Source organism: Paramisgurnus dabryanus, chromosome 20 (genome assembly GCF_030506205.2).
Source record: "Paramisgurnus dabryanus chromosome 20, PD_genome_1.1, whole genome shotgun sequence".
In the NCBI taxonomy this organism is placed as follows: Eukaryota; Metazoa; Chordata; class Actinopteri; order Cypriniformes; family Cobitidae; genus Paramisgurnus; species Paramisgurnus dabryanus.
In genome coordinates this window covers 33,948,418-33,966,767 of record NC_133356.1, presented here as the reverse complement: position 1 = coordinate 33,966,767, position 18,350 = coordinate 33,948,418, and the positions used below count along the sequence as shown (strand labels likewise).

Genomic DNA, 18,350 nt, shown 5'->3' with positions numbered 1-18,350 from the left:
TTTTGAAGACATTTGATTGGTGTGCGTTTTACAGAAAAATACACGCAAGGAATATTTCTCAACCAGAATGAAGAATTCAACAGCCCCATGGTATAATAAGAAATAATCCACTACAAACACATTAATGCACAAAGTGGTTTGATTCAAATGTATTTCAATATACAATCCTGTTTTAAAACGTCTCAAGTCTTTCATCAAGTTTATCACATTCTTTGCCCTGAAGACCTTGATTAGCTGCTTGAGCTGTGTTTGAATGGGGTTGGAGGTCAAATCTGCAGGACAGTAGCTCTCCAGGAGCAGGGTTAGAGACCCCTGCACTATAGCATTCCAGTTTGGACCCTGTGAATATTATTTTACTGCCTTGCTGTTGAGTCTATTTATAGATCAGCTGCACATGGCTTGCTTGTCTGTTCTTTCTGTTTTAATTAGACTGTGTTTGACAGCCTGTTTGTTTGGGAATTTCACATTTGACTGTTGCTCGAGTCCTCATAGCACATAATACAACTTACTCTTGTTACATAAACACAGACGGTTTGTCCGTTCATCCGGAGATAATCATTTAATGCACTGATGAACACATTTAACCTCACTATAACAGAGTTCAAAGTCTTCACATCCTTTGGTCAAATATTAGCCAGTGGTTCCTGGTGTGAGAATTTTAAGCTTTTATTCATGAGAATGAAATTACAGAAATGTCTCTAGTGTAATGTATTCTATTGAAAGTGTCAAAAAAGGTATTCTGTATTAAAAGTGTCTTAGGCCTGCAAAGCAGATTATTACTTAAATGAATCTTTAATTAATGGCTAGGTATATGAATGAATTGGTAATGTCTTTCATAACTGTAAACTATTTACAATTGCTAAAGTAACTCAATATTTTATAGTATTCATTATTAATTAAATATACCATCAAAAGAATCACAACTCGAGCTCCTCATCTATTTTTGTTTGATAAGATATGCTGTATGCTTTCTACAGCTATGTGACATGTGCACATATTTAAAAACATTCACAACATTGCTTATTATTACACATAATATAAATGGTCACATCAGTCAATAAAGAAAAAACGCTACAATAGATCCTTTATTTTCCTCTTTGACAACCATCCTACAAAACCAAAAACACAGCAAAGTATCACCTAAAGAAGTGTGTGGTACACAAAATAATCCATCAGATGAGGACTTCATCTTTTAATCATTAAGTGAAATGACACTGCTGCTGATGTGATGCTGCCATTTACATATTTACTAGAAGTCATGTACAGTATACATCAGTAAGAACAATAATAAAGAGGAAATGTATAAGCAGTCAACAGTAGATTATAACCCTATAGCAATAAACTGATAATGAATGATATCAGATAATAAAGTGCTTTTAGTTCATTCCTCTGCAGCAAATGTGAAAATCATAATCGTATACATAAAAATAACAGATTAAGAGAAAATGGATTATGTATAAGAAAGCAGATGAGAGCTGTAAACATGAATGCCATTGTAGCAAAGTACCATGACACCACATTCATACAAACAGATGCAAGGCATGCGTTTCATGTATAAATACAATCAGTCAATAAGGAAGCCAAATGGAATTACATATAGGATAAAATATGTCCAGTTAAACTAGTTTAAATGGGTCGTTTTTATTTACCAGCAAATCTGTCAGCAATGGAGGGACAATTCTGTACCACCAACTGATTCACTTAGGGACGGGGTTTAGATTGAGCAATGATTAGGTTTAGTACAAGTAGTTTTTACAAACACCTTATAAAAAACTACTGGTGTGCATCTTGAGATAAAAGCATGGCACTGATATATTTTAAAATATGTCTTTAGTTAAGAGAGGGGTCTAGACTTAAACTTTGTCCAGAAAACTGCTCCTTATAAGCACCATATGTGCTGCAGTTTATTTATATATAAAGAATTTATTATTATTATTTCTTTGATAGTGTGTACTATTAGCACATCATTTAAACAAATATTTACTATTTTTTTCTCTTAATGTTAACTTTTATTTTATTTATTTTTAATGGCTTTAGTGGTTAAGGCTTTGAATGGCTAGTTTAGCTTGTTTCAGTGCAATAAACACAAGATAACTCTTACAGTATGTGAATTTTTAAATGTTTAGTGTATTTTATGGTGCTTATTGAAAGTTGATAGTAATGTTAGTTTGTGTATTTACTTTCCAGTCAATAACAATATATATATATTTCAGTTGTTTATCTAATATAACGGATGCAATAAGCTTGTGTCTGAAATTATATCAATGCAAAGTTATATTTGACATGTAAGCAACACAACAGTTTGTTTATGCAATGATGTCGGGCAGAACAATGCAAACATCTCTTAAATTTATATTGTTTACATTTGGTTTATTCTTAAAATAAGAAAAGTTTCAGATGAGTTTATGTAATGCATTTTCAAAGATGTCAATTTCATTTGAACTATTTCAGAAATCTGACAACGATGTACTAACACTATTTACATTTTCGAGTTTAGAAACATTTTGGCACGGTGTTAATGTAATGAATTAAAGCAAGTTATTACTCTCCTACATTTTTTTATAGAAAAATACCTAAAAGAACAAAGTTTGTGAAAATTTTCAAGGTACAACAATTAAATTTCACTGAAAGATTGTGGATCTCCATCAATTCAAACGTACTGCACAAAAAACAGTCGAAATGCACAAATGGTGTGTCATGTAAATCACCTTTCTTTTGTAGGTAATCTCATTTGTGTAACATTTGAACATTACCCTGCTGTGAACCACATGACATAATGCACATCTTAGAAACATACAAAATATATATACCATCACTTTAAATATTGAGCCACAATTGTAGGATAGGGAGTGATCAAACAGGTGTAACTTTTAGTGTTTTGTATAAAAATAGGTTCGGTTAAATTCACTTTTAATAGTCAAACACCTACTTAATATTATATCAGGAAAAATCTCTTTCAGTCTGCCTGCTTAATTCCTGCACCAAAAGTAAACGCCATTTATTTGTTGAGCAGGACCAGAGGCGTAACAGCTAAAGGTGTGAGTTTGGGTCAGGACTACCTGTTTAATTCAACTATGGCTATTCTATTGGGTGAAAGTGAGAAGTTAGCATCTAATTTTAAACTGTTGTTTTAAGCACTTGCTGCCACCAGAGGGCTGTAGCTCCTAAATCTTCAGCTTTTTAGTGGCATGATAAGACAAGAGAGTCATCTGCAGTCGATGACACGTACAGGATGAAATGGACAGATGTGACCACAGAACACAGACACATCTGCTCTGGACATTAAGAGTGAATTTGTGTACATTAGTGTTCATCAATCATTGTGGATCATCAATTTAAACCAGGCAGTGGAGTGGTACCGAAAATCATTTTAAAGCAATCGACAGCTACCGAAAGGGTGTTTTGTCTTCTTGGTCCTCTGTTTGTTTGGTCGCAGGTTTACGACCTCACGGCCGTTGAGATCGCTGGAATGATTCAAGTGGCCACCACTGGTAGTGTTGAAAACACCTGAAATTGTAAAACATCATTTAACCAAACATCATTTAACCATCATTGGTTCGGAGCTTGTTTCAAACTGGCCACGTCATAACTGTTTCGAAATGTTTCGAAAATGGGACGATTCACCACTAGGGGGAGTTGATCACAAATGACCAGTGTAGGTGAACTCGGTTCAGTTTTATTGTAAAAGTTTATAAAACATTCGATCCTTCTGACTAATAACACTACCATTTTGTCTCCTTTTTGTTTATAGACAGACTTAATGACAAAAATGTGCATAATTAAAAAGGAAGTTCGTTTTAATTATTTGTTTGCCATAAATAAAACTAAAAACACAGAAACACTTTTAAATATGTCTTAATTAAATCAAATAATTTATTTTCTTAAAAAATACAAAATCAATCTTGCTATTATTTTGTAAAAAGTGTAAAATGTTTGGACAGATATTGCTACTTTTACACTATTTTGACCAGCAGGTGTCGCCAGCGTGTATGGTGTTTCGAACGCTTCGAAAAACAAAATAAATTTACGAAGCAATTGGTTCAATTGATTTAAAGCTTCGAAAAGCTTAATTTCTCCCACCACTACTGCAAACATCTGAAAATATAGATAACTGAAATGTTGTCCCCTTGTGATGTCAAAAGGGGATCTTATTATAATAACACCGCCCCTTAATCTTAATCTGCACTACTCAAAGAGAAAATAATTGACAGCACAATTAAGTTTTAATTTCAACAAATCACCATTATGGGGATCAGTGTACAGTGTTTATATTTTATCAGCTCATTTGCATTTTTGATCACACCTACAAAGTGGCATTTTTAACATGCTATTATAAATTATCTATGTAGTATTTTGAGCTTAAACTTCACATATGTACTGGGGACACCAAAGAAGTATTTTACATCTTAAAAAAGTTTTGTGAAATGTCTCTTTTAAAGGTGTTATCAGATAATCATCATTAGATCATTTATCTGCGGTTATATCACCAGTTTCTATCACTAAGATCTCTCCAGCAATTACTGAGCTCCACTTTAACCAACCAGACATTCATAAACCAATTGGAACTGAGTTTATCAATGCCTAACTTCATTCAATAAACAATAACAAATGATCAGATGATTCACTTGAGCTCTTACCTATTTTATTGCTGGATGTATGAATCACCTCTGTCTCCTCGGCTGTTTGTTGCTTGAGTCGTTGCAGATATTTGTCAGCTAGATATTTAAAAACTACAATGCAGAAATATAACAGAAGTGCAGAATAAGAAAGAAATATATTTTAGTCACGTCAGTTCAAAATGTATACTGAGTGATACTAGTTTGTAAAACAATAGTTGCTCTTCTTGATACAACATCATACCTTCATTAACGTTAAGATCTTCTTTCACTGATGTCCGATAAAATCTCAACTTCAGCCTCTTGGCAAGACCTTCAGCCTCTTCACTAAAGAAAGCACACACTTGTCTTAATAAAAACCCAAATAGTAAGCAACCATTGAAACAATATCAAAAGTATTTGTCGATGTTAATCCCATTGAATTAATATCACGTTTGCACCCTTCATTAATATTGAAAAAGATTGACTTTTCAACATACAATCATTATGGTGATCAGTGTTTGCTTTAGTTGGGCCCTGGACTCGTGTTTAAATGTTAAGTTTAGGGCTGCATAACAACTAATCACAAATAATCGTTTGCAGAATAAAAGTTTTTGTTTACATCATATATATGTGTGTGTATTGTGTATAATAATAATTTATATATAAATAAACACACATGCATGTAAAATTTTAAGAAAAAATATTTGTATATCAAGTATTCATTGTATTATATATCAAGTATTCATATTTATAAATTTTATATAAATATAAAAATGTATATACACATGTAAATATTTCTTAAATATATACATGCATGTTTGTGAATTTATATATACATATTTATTATACACAATACACACACACATATATGATGTAAACAAAAACTTTTATTCTGCAAAGGATTAGTTGTGATTAGTTGTTATGCAGCCCTAGTTAAGTTTTCTTGCCTGTTGAAGCAGTGTTTTAAATATGTATATGCTATAGCAATAAAAACTAAGATCTAATGTGATCAAATAATTAAACTGTTGTAGATTTACCTAAATAATATTTATGGTGTGTTCTGTGTTAATGTGTAAAAATTGAATGATGATACAGTGCTAGTTGGAAGAAGTCAGGTCTGTTGTACACAATAAGGTGGTTAAACTACTGAATCAAAGAAGTCTTTGAAACTCATCAATGGTGACAATCAACAAAAAAGCTTCATGCTGCAATGCATGCTGGATATCACTACTAAACTAATCCATGACTCCCAGCAAGCATTGCAGTTGATTGTTTTATCTGAATTAGTTTGATGATTGTCACCATTGTTGAGATTTGTAGGATGATTGATGATGTCTGAATGTGTCAGTGATTTTTCGTTCACCTTGTCCCAGTGCATTTACAAACCAAAACAATTATAATAGTCACAAAATGATTAACATCATAATGTAAACCAGCTTAACTTTATCTCATTTTGACGTCTTCATAAAAAGCAACAGATTTCAACTTTGAAACACATCTTTCTTTTCCACTGCACATGTGTTAAACACATACAAACCCTGAAAAATAAAGATTTAACTAAGTGAAAGTCAAGAGTCAAGCGCTTAACTTAAGTAAACACTGATCACTATAATGTTGGTTTATAAAAAATCTATATATTTTTAATAGTAATGGAGTGTGCAAACGTGATATTGGTTCAATGGGATTAATATTGGCATACCTGGGTATTGTCATTAATAAACCAAATAAATTTTTGCACCTAGATAGCACCCAATAAATGAAAAAAAAATCATCTTCCCTCATATTTAATAGAAAAGAGGAAGTCTATTTATGGTTTAAGAATGGGTGAATAGTTTTAAGTAAACTATGAATAATGTGCACAATTATTAGTAAATGAGAGAGGTTCTCTGATAATAGGTACTCTGTTCTCTTTTAACATTAAGCTAAATAGGGATGAATTTAATTGGCATGTATTTTTTTGTAATAAATAGCTAGCTTATGTATTTTTTGTAATAAATAGCTAGCTTACTTTTTGATAACCGTGTCATCAAGCAGATCGATTTTGTTCTGCACCAGGACTGTAGGAATGTCCCCAACCTCCATCTCGACTTTCTCTCGCCAGCTGCTGATGGCCTCAAATGATTCCCTGTCTGTAGTTGAGAACACCAGCACACAGGCCTGAGCTCCTGCAGGACACATCATCATCATCATCATCACCTTCATCAATCATTCAGCTCTACTGTAAATAATCATTCATCTGTGTTTCTTACTTCATTATCTGCCATTCATTATATACTCAGTAAACTGTGTTCCTGTAGTTCATTTGGTAAAGCCCCAATAGAAAATGTAAGTCACTTACAGATAAAAGCCAAATGCCTAATTGTAAATTATTTACTAAACAGTAGTTTATGCTTTTTGTTTTGGATCATATTGTCTCTCTCTTTTGGATGTTGGCAAGTTTTGTGTTTTAGATTGTAATAAAGCAAGAATCAAACTGTAAAAATAAATGTTTGCTTCTGAATGGTTTTTAAACCCAGCCTCTATCTTTTATTTAATCTGGTGCAAAGTCTTGTTTAAAAGACATCATCTGTTTGTGTATCACTGTGAACTTGGGTTTTTCTTGCTCTTATTAACTAAGGGACAATTCAGAAGTCTTTTCAGTGCTAATAGACTGCATGTCACATACGATGTCCATATAACTGAACTAGTGATGATGACCCTGAATCAGATTTGGCATGTAACACACTGCTCACCTCTGTAATAAGCCTTGGTTATTGCATCAAACTCCTCCTGTCCAGCAGTGTCCCACAGCATCAATCTCACATCTTCAGAATTAACTCTGCAACACAAATGTTCAAGAAACATTTCACACCTAAGAAACGATATATGCGAAATTCAGACTAAAGTCTCAATCTAATGATGAGATGAGGAACATTAAAGTTTGATTTCAATCATTGATTTCAATCTTATTCAGTCAATATTAAAGATATCAAAATTATATTTTCACAGAATGTTCTTTACATCATGAAGAAAGATTTTAAGTAAACAGTAAATCACAAAAAATGACTTTAGCTGAGGATTCACAGACTGAGCCACATACATTGTGCATAATATTTTTGCCATTGTGAAATAATTTGTATTAAATTTAAGCTTACTTTCAACAAGTGTGGTAAACATGTCCTGACATTTACCTATAGTGGTGATTCCCCACTGTAACACCTTTTATTATAGAACAGTAAAAAAGCATGACATTAAAGTGAATCAAACGACATAACATTCAATTGAGTGTTTAATTTAAAAAAACAATAACAGGATTCTCTTTATCCAAAAACAGAACATAGCATTGATTCGTTTATGTTCTGTAACTCAGTCGGTAAAGCAAAGATCATAAGCTCAATCCTCAGGAAACAAACTTACTTACTGTTAAAAAAGTATAAATTGAATGCACCTAGTGAGTCACTTTGAATAAAAGTGTCTGCCAAATGTAGGAGTGTAATATGGTCTTTTAGAAGTTTCATTAGATTTAACCAGTAATACCCAAAAGAGGAAAACACCTTTGGCTCTATTGGGACAGCATGGCAAGTCATGCAAACATAAAACCAATGCTTTCCTTCTAAGTTTGTCTTGATTATTATTAATAATTTTGTTTGGCATATTTCTCCGGCTTTTCCTGTAATGACGCATCTTACACTATATTAACATGAAAGAGAGTCTAACAGGAACTAGAGGGCTCTTCATCTCTTCTTCCTCTTTCTGGGGGAAAATCTGAAATGTGAAAATTTTTCTTTCTTATCTGTCATTTCCTATACTTAAATGCATTCAGTTCAGGTTTGTATGAATCTCTCCTCCAGGACAAATGTAAACCATACTTACTGGTATTCACTTCGGTTTAGAAATACCCAATGTCAAAACTGCGGGCAGTCATCTAACTTTTAAAAGTGTTGGCAGTATGAAAATGTGACTGTAATTCATTATGACATGGTACATATTTATTTGCTAAATATGACCATAGTTATAAATATAATTTGTGAATTAAAAAGTAAGTTTTTTTATTTCATTTTAGATGATTTTCTCCTTTAGTTTGGAAATTAATGGATTCAAACAAAAATATCTGCAAAAAGGACCAACATATACAGTGAATGTATTAAACAAAACCGTAAAATGTAATATTATAAAACATTATATATTAAAGCAAAGTTACACCACACTTGTTTATATAACATTGGCAATAGACAAGACAGAAATACAATGCTGCTTTATTGAAGACGTTGTTTTTCCTCAGTGCATTATGGGAGAACTTGGGCGATTTGATTGCATTTATGATTCCAAAGCAGGTTTTACTCATCAATTTCTAATTTGTAAACAATGTTAAAGAGGAAAAACACTACAAAACAAAAATAACCCATTTTGAGAGAATCAAAACTTCTTACTTCCCAGAATGCTTTGCATGGGATTATATGGGGCGAGTTAATGGTAAAATTTACTGTTATATATTCATGTGTTTCTGACCAAGATGAAACTGAAAGTCAAAATGTTAATTTTAGCTACAACAGTAAGAAGCTGGCAGTCTCAGCTGCTGTTGGTTTACTGTTTTTAAATAGGTTTCTTTTTAATAGTCACATACAGTAATATAAATATGCTATGCCAAACAGACTCACTTAAAGATGTCATAACTTTTTTGTTAAAAATAAATAATAGTAATGGCAATGGTAAATGGACTGCATTTATATCGCGCTTTTAACAGACCTATGGCCATCCAAAGTGCTTTACAATTAGCCTCCCATTCACTCCCACATTCATACACTGACGGCGGTGTCAGCCATGCAAGGTGCCAGCCAGCTCGTCGAGAGCAGTTGGGGTTAGGTGTCTTGCTCCTAACCCCAGAAACTTTTGATGTTTTGCAAGGAACAGAAACGAAACATTCATACCTTTTTCATCCCCACGCGGGCCGTAACTCTGTCTGACGCAGCCCCCGCTAGCTTAGCTAAACAGAAAGACTGGAAGTGAATGGCTAATAAATAATGTGAACATTTCCTATTTATGTGTTGTGATTTGTATAGTCAACAAGGTTATAAACAGCCATCTTTTAATGGTATACATACTGGGAACTGTATTCTCAGACGGCGAAGCACTGCTACTTGGGTGGAGTGATTTGCTCGTACAACCAGAGAAACCCAGTGATGAGGAGCAGAGAGTTCGGTCAGAGTCACTCCGCCCATGTAGCAGTGCTTTGTCTTCTGAGAATAAAGTTCCCAGTATGTATACGGTTAAAAGATTGCTGTGTCTCATATGAACTTGTCATTTGTACACGGTGTGACTATACAAATCACAACACATAAATAGGAAAATGTTCGCGTTATTTTGTCACGTATAGAGAGCAGTATGCTAGCTGGAGCCATTCACTTCCAGTCTTTTTGCCAAGTTAAGCTAGTGGTGGGTGCGTCAGACCGAGTTACAGCAAACACGGAGATGAGAAAGGTATGTCTGGACTTATCTAACTCTGGGGGATACGGTGAAGAAGCTAACTTCCCAAAATGTGGGCGTGTTCATTTAACATTTTTTAAGATAAAGTAAAACCACAGATGTTGCCTTTTTATATTACTTGCAGTAATTAGTTATATTATTGTTTTAATAGAGAATCGAAATCCAAATCTGCACGTCGCACATGAGCAACGGGTTATAAAAATGCTTGCAATGCATAAAAATGGTCTCTAATTACAGCTGCATTAAGGAGCCCTATGATGACAAAAGTAAACAGAAAGATCGGTTCATGAGATCTGCAAATTTAGCGAGTACCAAATGAATAATTTAATCCCGTTATCTGCCGATACCGATCTGCGGCAGATTAATCGGAGCATCCCTTATACTCAAGGTGAAACTCACCTCAACTGTCCTGTGTATGGCAAACTACACAATTGGTGCCCTGTGTGAAAATCACTACAGTAATAATTATAAAAATACATTTAATTTTATATAGCACCTTTAAAAGGTTCAAATACTATCCAAACTATCACAAGGCCCAAACAGATTTATTTAAGAATAAGAAATAGGGGTGTGACGACATCTCGCGCGATTAAATATGTATCGGAAAATGAATTGTTTCACAAGATTTCTCGTGGAGGGGAAATGCTGGCCGTTTCTCAAACATAAGGCTGCATCCTTTGCATTTGTAGATATAAGAATAAAACTTATTACAGAATATTAACAATTATAAAGTTTACTATTATATTTAGTTAATCGTAAATTGTTGTAATAATATGCTTATGACTTGCAAATGTAATGCTCAGTTAACTGAAATCAACCAGACTTGATGTATGCAGCCTGCATAGGCGACCTCCGGAGGATGCAGCATTCTGTTTGAGAAACGGCCACTGTCCTAATATCAGCATAAAGTTTCTGGCTACACCTTAAATTATATTATGTCTTTTGCAGCGTATGCTTTTTTATTTGGGTTTCCAATAATGTTCGTCTGAGACGCGTTTTGTTTGTGGATCAGTGTCAGATGTGAAGGGTCTCAGAAGATGAAACCATGATTATATGATTTTGTAATGTATCTCTGCATGTTTGCTCAAGAATAACATTATTATGTAATTTTAAAGGTTATTGCTCACTTGGGTCTATTTTTATTACCAAAAAAATCAAATTACTTCATTATCAATAAGCAAAATAATTGTTAGGACAGTCCTAAATTAGTAAAAACATTTCAAAATAATGTGATTTCAGTTTCCCATTCATTTATTTTATCATTGAGGATTTCTTAAAAACTGTAAAAATCTTGTCTCGTTCTCATGAACCTAATCTTGTGTCTCGCCTCACCTCATGGATTAAGTGTCACACACTTAATAAGAAATCTTCCTGATTCAAATAAAAAAAATCATGCTCTGCGTCTACTAGATCAGTGTTTCCCAATCCTGGTCCTCGAGGCCCCCCTCCCAGAATGTTTTAGATGTCTCCTTATATAACACACCTAATTTAACTCATCAGGTTGTTAGGAAGACATGTTTTTCATTTTTGAAGGAGGCTGATAAATTGAATCAGGTGATATATAAAACTTTCTGGGAGGGGGTCCTCGAGGACCAGGATTGGAAAGCACTGTACTAGACAGTATGAATGTGACACTGGACTGTTTGATGCTTACATTATCTGTCGTTCCAGAAAATCGACCCCAATGGTCTTCTTGTAGTCCTTAGTGAAGATGCCTTTGCAGTATCGCTGAATCATACTTGACTTCCCGACTGCTCCGTTCCCCACCACCACCACCTTGATGGCCACTTCCATGTCTTCCTCCAACATGGCTGTGACCTTTCTGGACAGCCCTACTGTTTTTCACTTCGTCCTGGCTTAGTGTTCCTGTATGATCTCCTTAACTTGTGCCTGCTTTATGGGAGGAAATGGACAGGTCTTACATTGTGTCAATACTTAGGTTATTTATATGAAGTAAGAGAAATTTGCCAGCTTTGCTTACAGGGTCACACAAACAAACAAAACAAACATCATTGGCCTGTTTTTGACTTAACAGTGCATGAAGTAATTATCGCAAAGTTCCTATCCATTGAGTAAGCCTGTTGTCGGACATGGGTGTGGTTACGTAAGGGATAATGTCGTGATAAGAGCCGTGTAATAATGTGGCATAGCATTAGTGTAGCTCAAACAGTATAGCAATGCGTTAGCATTGCAAAGTTCAAATCCCAAGAAACACATATAGCAGGGCTCTAAATATTAATAATTGCAATGCAATTATTCATATTTTCCCAAAAAATAGCTGTATTACTAACAAATACTTTGAATACTTTTAGCTAACAGAAATTGCAATGTGCCATTTTATTTTGATTTCAGAAGGATATGACCCGACCAGTTAACAAATTATTCCTGGACCCTCCCCCTCTTGCACATAGGCCCACACTCAGTGGCGGTTCTAGCTTCACTGTCAAAAATGAATTTCTTACTTAGTATTTTGTTGTTTGCAGTATAAATATCTAAAAATTATTTAAATCAAGCTGTATTTTCTTGATGAGCAAAAATCTAAGTTTTAGACCAAAAATATACAATTTAAATGAAATTGTGCTTAAAGCAAGCAAAAATAACTGCCAATGGGGTGAGAAAATTTTTCTTGAATTAAGTGTTTAAGAAAAAGGTAAACTGTTTTCAAGATTTTTGATTTCGGCACAGAATTTTCATTTTGTTGCATCACTTATAAAAATGATGCATAAGTAGGCTAAAAATAACTTGTCCAATAACAAATTATGTAGGCCCTGTAAAATTAATTATGACTGAGGTGCAGTTTTGGACGGTTTATTTTTGGCTGGGTGGGTCGAGCACCCTAGATCCTGGAGAGCATATTCCAGCCAGACAAATTTGAATGGCCAAATCGACCTGAGAACATCTGATGGACTCAAGGCCAGGCTCGTCGGAAAGGTATTGGCAGTGTTTTCATAAAAGCCCGTGTTCGAGCCGTTCCAACGTGTGGCAGAGATACGGCCGCTCAAAGTGTTCTGATTTTGTTCAATTAACACAATAATTGGGTTGAACATGCAGTACAGTGCACAGAAAACTCAGTCTGATGTGTTGAAGTACTTTACATATAAACAAACAAACAGGTGGATGTTCATCTTGGTCTTAAACTGCACCCATTTCATTGCTAAAAACAATGTTATTTTGTGTATTTGGTACAATACAATGTGTTTGTGTGGTTTATGGTTAAACAACACATTGTTTTTCACATACCGTACATTTTTGTAGCTACAGATTTCACTCTCTTCCTGAAAACACGGATTTTGTACAAAACTCATCGATTTGAAAAGTGCTGTGTCTCTGACTGATTGGCCAGCTAATCTGTACGTTGTGATTGGCCTGAATACCTCTGACGTCAGCCGGAAGTGTGGCGCTCCTTACCATGTTTGAAAGATTTGCGCACAATTCAATGCTAACAGGAGTTAACTTACAGGCTGCGAGTCCGAAGCGGGATGAATTATGATAATGTCGGTCTTTACTACATCACCAATCTCAAGAAGTAAACTCTTGCCTACAATCTGTGTGTTTGTTGTAGTCCAAGAAAAGAGATTTACGTTGAAGACGATAACTTGCATCATCATGTACCTTTTGCATTATCGTTAACATACTAATACACACTTACACACCAAATTAAATGTAAAAATGTGAATCAGACCATAGGTGCCTTTTAAGTGACAGAAGCCTGCTGCTTTCTGTGTCAGAAATGTCACCAAAACATGAAAATCACTCACTACTCTTAACTGAACAACTTCTGCAGCTGCACATTTAATTCATACAATGAGGACTGTGCAGTTTAATTTGTATTTATTGCTAAGGTTAAATCATAGATTGTTGACAGACAATTTCTAATAACTAATATATTTACATTTTAAACAGATGCCTAAAAAGTAAAACAAGATGAACTAAACTAAACATTTGGTTGCTTGTTAATAGCATTGTTGTAGTGACAGCCAAAATATATCGGCCTATACGTCATTTTAAATAAAACTTTCAATAAATTATTGTTAAAGTGTATTCTTTAATGTTTTTAGTTGATAAGATATGCTTTTTGATTACTGAAATTTAATTAAAAACCATTAAAACCAGAATCCCCCAAAAAATGGAAAAAACTGAATTTGAGAACATATATGGCCCTACTTCAGCACCCAACCTTGACACCCTCTGCGTTGGGCAAGTGATCTAATCGGTGAGAGGCTAAAGCACAGTCTATCACTGGTTAACCGACTATAACAACATACCTACTGCACATGTGGTGGGCTCGCGATCTACTCTTCTTTCGTTTTTTCTTTTCATTTATTTGGTCATAAAATATTTGAAAAAAAAATTTATTATTAAAAACATATATTAATAAAAAACTACTTCAACTGTGAATAGAGAATGAGTCGACTATGCAACACACACTAATAGAAAATACACTTATAACCTCTGAAGGTCAAACTGATAAAAAGAACAAACAAAAAACACAAGATAGAAGGGAGACAGTACAACTTGCATATCAAGTTACATGACTGAGGGCTCCTGCATTCAACCTGGTAACTAAATACAGCAGTTTACCTAGACAAAAGTAACACCCAGCAGTCCACTAAACACAGACGACCGTAACGTCCAGCAGTCCTCCAAATTAACATCTAGCGGTCCTTTACACATAGACAGCACTAACATCAAGCAGCCCTGTACACATAGACGACATTAACGTCCAGCAGTCCCTTATACATAGACAGCAATAACATCCAGCGATCCTTTACACACAGACGACAGTAACGTCCAGCGGCCCTCAGACATCAGGAATGACCACCAGTCACAGATGGCAGTAATGTCCAGTGGTCCTTTAAACACAGACGGCAGTAATGTCCAGCAGTCCTCTACACACAGACGACCGTAACGTCCAGCAGTCCTCCAAATTAACATCTAGCGGTCCTTTACACATAGACACCACTATCATTTATTTGTCCTCTACACATAGACAGCACTAACATCCAGCGATCCTTAACACACAGACGACAGTAACGTCCAGCGGCCCTCAGACATCAGGAATGACCACCAGTCACAGATTTCAGTAATGTTCAGTGGTCCTTTAAACACAGACGACAGTAATGTCCAGCAGTCCTCTACACAAAGACAATGGTAACGTCCTGCGGCCCTCTACACACAGAACACAGTAACGTCCAGCAGGAGCATTTTTGGAATGCATTGTTTCCCATACAATTATTTATTTGTCAGTCCGCCACAGATAGATGTTTACACATCGTGTTCATCACTACCGCTGACTCCCATAAACAGTTTCTGTACAAGCAAGCACCCGTGGCGTCAACACGCTTCACTTACGTTGTAAAAACGCAGTGCATACATGCGGACGTGGGCATCGACAAACTGCAAGTAAGGAAAACCCTAGTATGGTGTTCCTCATTCTCAGCCTGTGGATGTTAAAGGCAGTTTAGAAACTTACAACAAAGCACAAATGACTACAGGTTTGCTCGAGACAGCACACGCACAAAGGTAAAGCTAACCTTGTGGCGCTGGTAGTGAAGATTCTTGCAGACCAATCATTGATCTACAGTGTTTTCACATCATGTTTATAGTATTTGCTCAGGTCGCTTAAAACCTCATCTAAGTTGGTACTAAAAAAGTAGAAGTGGAAAAAGACCATAGCCACAGACTGAGTTAAATTAAAAGCTGTAGCCAGAGGCTTGGATATTAAAATCACCAACAATTAGGACCCAAAATGTATAATATCAGCCAGAAAATCAGAAATCTCATTGTTAAAATCTTTATTATATTTGGGAGATGATAAACAACAGCGCATAGCACCAGGCAACCCAGACTTAGTTCAAAAATATTGGGTTCAACGCTGGGGTTAGAGTAAGATGACAGATGCCAACAGATTAAGTGTTCTTTAAAAACGGTTGCTACAGTACTCCACCTTCTCGACCCGTCAGCCGAGGTACAGGTCAGTGGTAAGACTTCTGAAAATACACTCGACTCACTAACGCCGATCCAGGTCTCCATCACACACAACATGCTCAGGTCCTTGGAAATAAAAAGTCATTCAAAATAAAAGACTTATGGGCTAGTGATTTAGCATTTACCAAGGCTATCCTCACTGGAGTTGAGAATTTCAGTGTCAGAGGTTCACGGTCGAAGGGTCATAGAGAGAAGCGTCCACAACATCTCTTCTATAACGGGGAGGCCGACAACTGATAGTCGAAGGCTCCTTAACCACACCAACCACACCTTAACCACATCGCTGTATTTTCAAAATTTTCAAACTCTACACATTTTTCCTGTAATCTGCGGACACATTTTTTATAACATGTTACAAGTTTGTGTGACTTAAATACTCAAAAAAACATACTTAGGAGGAAACATAAACCATTGTAATGTTATGTTATTTTAAACCCAACTAAAAAGTCTTTCCCCACAAACTAGAGTTCCCCTGATCTGGGCTGAATGTGTTTCAAAATTGCTGTTGGAGGTCAAATTACACACAGAAGCCCCTTTAACAGGACTATATCGGCCATATAGACCTAAAAAGAGACATCTATACTATATATCCAGCTTATTACACTAACAAAAAAGGGCTGACTGTGTGAAGCACTTTTGAGTAGCATAAATAAATGCTATGAAATGATAAATAGTAACCAATTTTCAATCTGATAGACAGACAGACAGACATTACAATGAATCAGTAAACTTGTGAGATACAACACTAAACACACTGGCCCAAAAATGCAAAATGTTATATAAGAACATCACCAAAAAGATACTGTGATCCTATCAGTATACTTCAATATGCATTTACATGCCTTAAATCATTATCATTCATATACTCGGGTAGTTAGACGAAATAAGTTTTTTTTAAATAATGGCATGGTAATATATGTTTGATGTTGCCATTGCCTTACCTGCATTCGTGTTTCCAGGTGACATTGTTTCCTTTATGCAGTTTCGAAGCGATGGTATTCACAGATGTGAGATACACTAACAGATACGCAGTATAGATGTGATATATCTGTAAATATCACAGCATCAGCTTTATGGAAGAAGAGTGTTAACGTTATATCCCCACAGTCAGTGTGTCAAAGGAGTGGCCTACCTCTCTCTCTTTATTTCTAGTTCATAGAATAACATACACGACTTACCACGGTCGATTATCAAATGGGTAGATAAAAAACAAATGGCAACAAATGTTTACGGCGTTGTTTAGAAAGCTGTGCGTTTAAAGCGCTCTACGCGCATTCACGAAACGGCCTGCGCTGTGTTTGTTGTGTGGATCTCATCACTGCAGCCAAAGCGAAGGGGCCGCGGTGGCGTGAAGCGAGACACCGCTGTTTCTGACGACCACCCGATTGACCACTTTTCAAAACAAAAGTCTTTTGTTTATTGATTTTTATTACCATTCAGAAATGCGTTATTTCGAGAAACACAACACGAATGTTACATTATTGCATTCTAGTTAGCAATGATTCGTTTTTTACTAGTGTTTTATCAGTCATAGTGATAAATGATTTAGGCACATGGTGTGTATGTAGTTGAATTAGTTTTAATCTTGATTCTTATACATTTTGTAAAATGTGAATGGTCTTTTCTTTTTGAGCCACATGTCATTTAATAATAAATACAAGTAATCCGCAGTTTTATCAACGTCATCAAAGGCCGCTCTGATCACATGTAACGTTACAATACAACAATAACTATAACAGAGAGATCAGACTTACAGGCTTCATGATTCTGACTGGTTAAGCTTTAGATAAACAAATACATTTTGCCAGCTGTTCAGCTCTCTATAACAGTGGTTCTCAAACTGGGGGCCCCAGTTTTATGACATTTTATAAAATACATTCATTTATCATGAATTCTGTGTAATTAAACCTAAAAAAATATATAAGCCTACTAACAAAGAGCACTACTTTGTATAACTTAATATGTTTTGTTTAATTAAAATGTAAAATGTTAGAACAGTTTTTTCTAATATATTTTCTTTGGGGGCTGCGAAGAAGTGCACCGTACACAAGGGGGGCCGCACATGGAAAAAGTTGAAGAACCACTGCTCTATAACAAAGATACTGAAATACACACACTGCTTCCTCAAGATTATAGTGTTCAAGTTGGCACAGGTTTTTAAAGAGCTATAGCGAAAAAGGCCTATTGTGAACTATATGATCTGCTCGCCATACGGCAAAAAATAAAATACAATTTTAAGTTAATTTCAAAATATACAAAAAAATTGCCAAAAATATATTTCCTTAAAATATTTTAATTCAC

At 35.2% G+C, this 18,350-nt stretch overlaps 1 protein-coding gene across 2 annotated transcripts; it reads right to left on the bottom strand.

The window, feature by feature from the left end:
• Window positions 1–1,072: 1,072 nt before the first annotated feature.
• rab23 (RAB23, member RAS oncogene family) lies at window positions 1,073–17,415 on the bottom strand. 2 transcript variants are annotated; one of them, XM_065249615.2, is made up of 8 exons: window positions 17,228–17,415; window positions 16,991–17,118; window positions 11,716–11,954; window positions 7,331–7,416; window positions 6,607–6,763; window positions 4,861–4,943; window positions 4,638–4,730; window positions 1,073–3,507 (listed from the first exon to the last, which is right to left on the bottom strand). In XM_065249615.2, the coding sequence occupies exons 3-8, from the start codon at window positions 11,868–11,870 to the stop codon at window positions 3,371–3,373; spliced, it is 711 nt and encodes a 236-aa protein (XP_065105687.1). In that variant the 5' UTR covers window positions 11,871–11,954; window positions 16,991–17,118; window positions 17,228–17,415; the 3' UTR covers window positions 1,073–3,370. The 2 variants fall into 2 exon arrangements, with proteins under 2 accessions (XP_065105687.1, XP_073668992.1); XM_073812891.1 differs by having other exon boundaries at window positions 16,991–17,415.
• Between the last annotated feature and the right edge of the window lie 935 nt (window positions 17,416–18,350).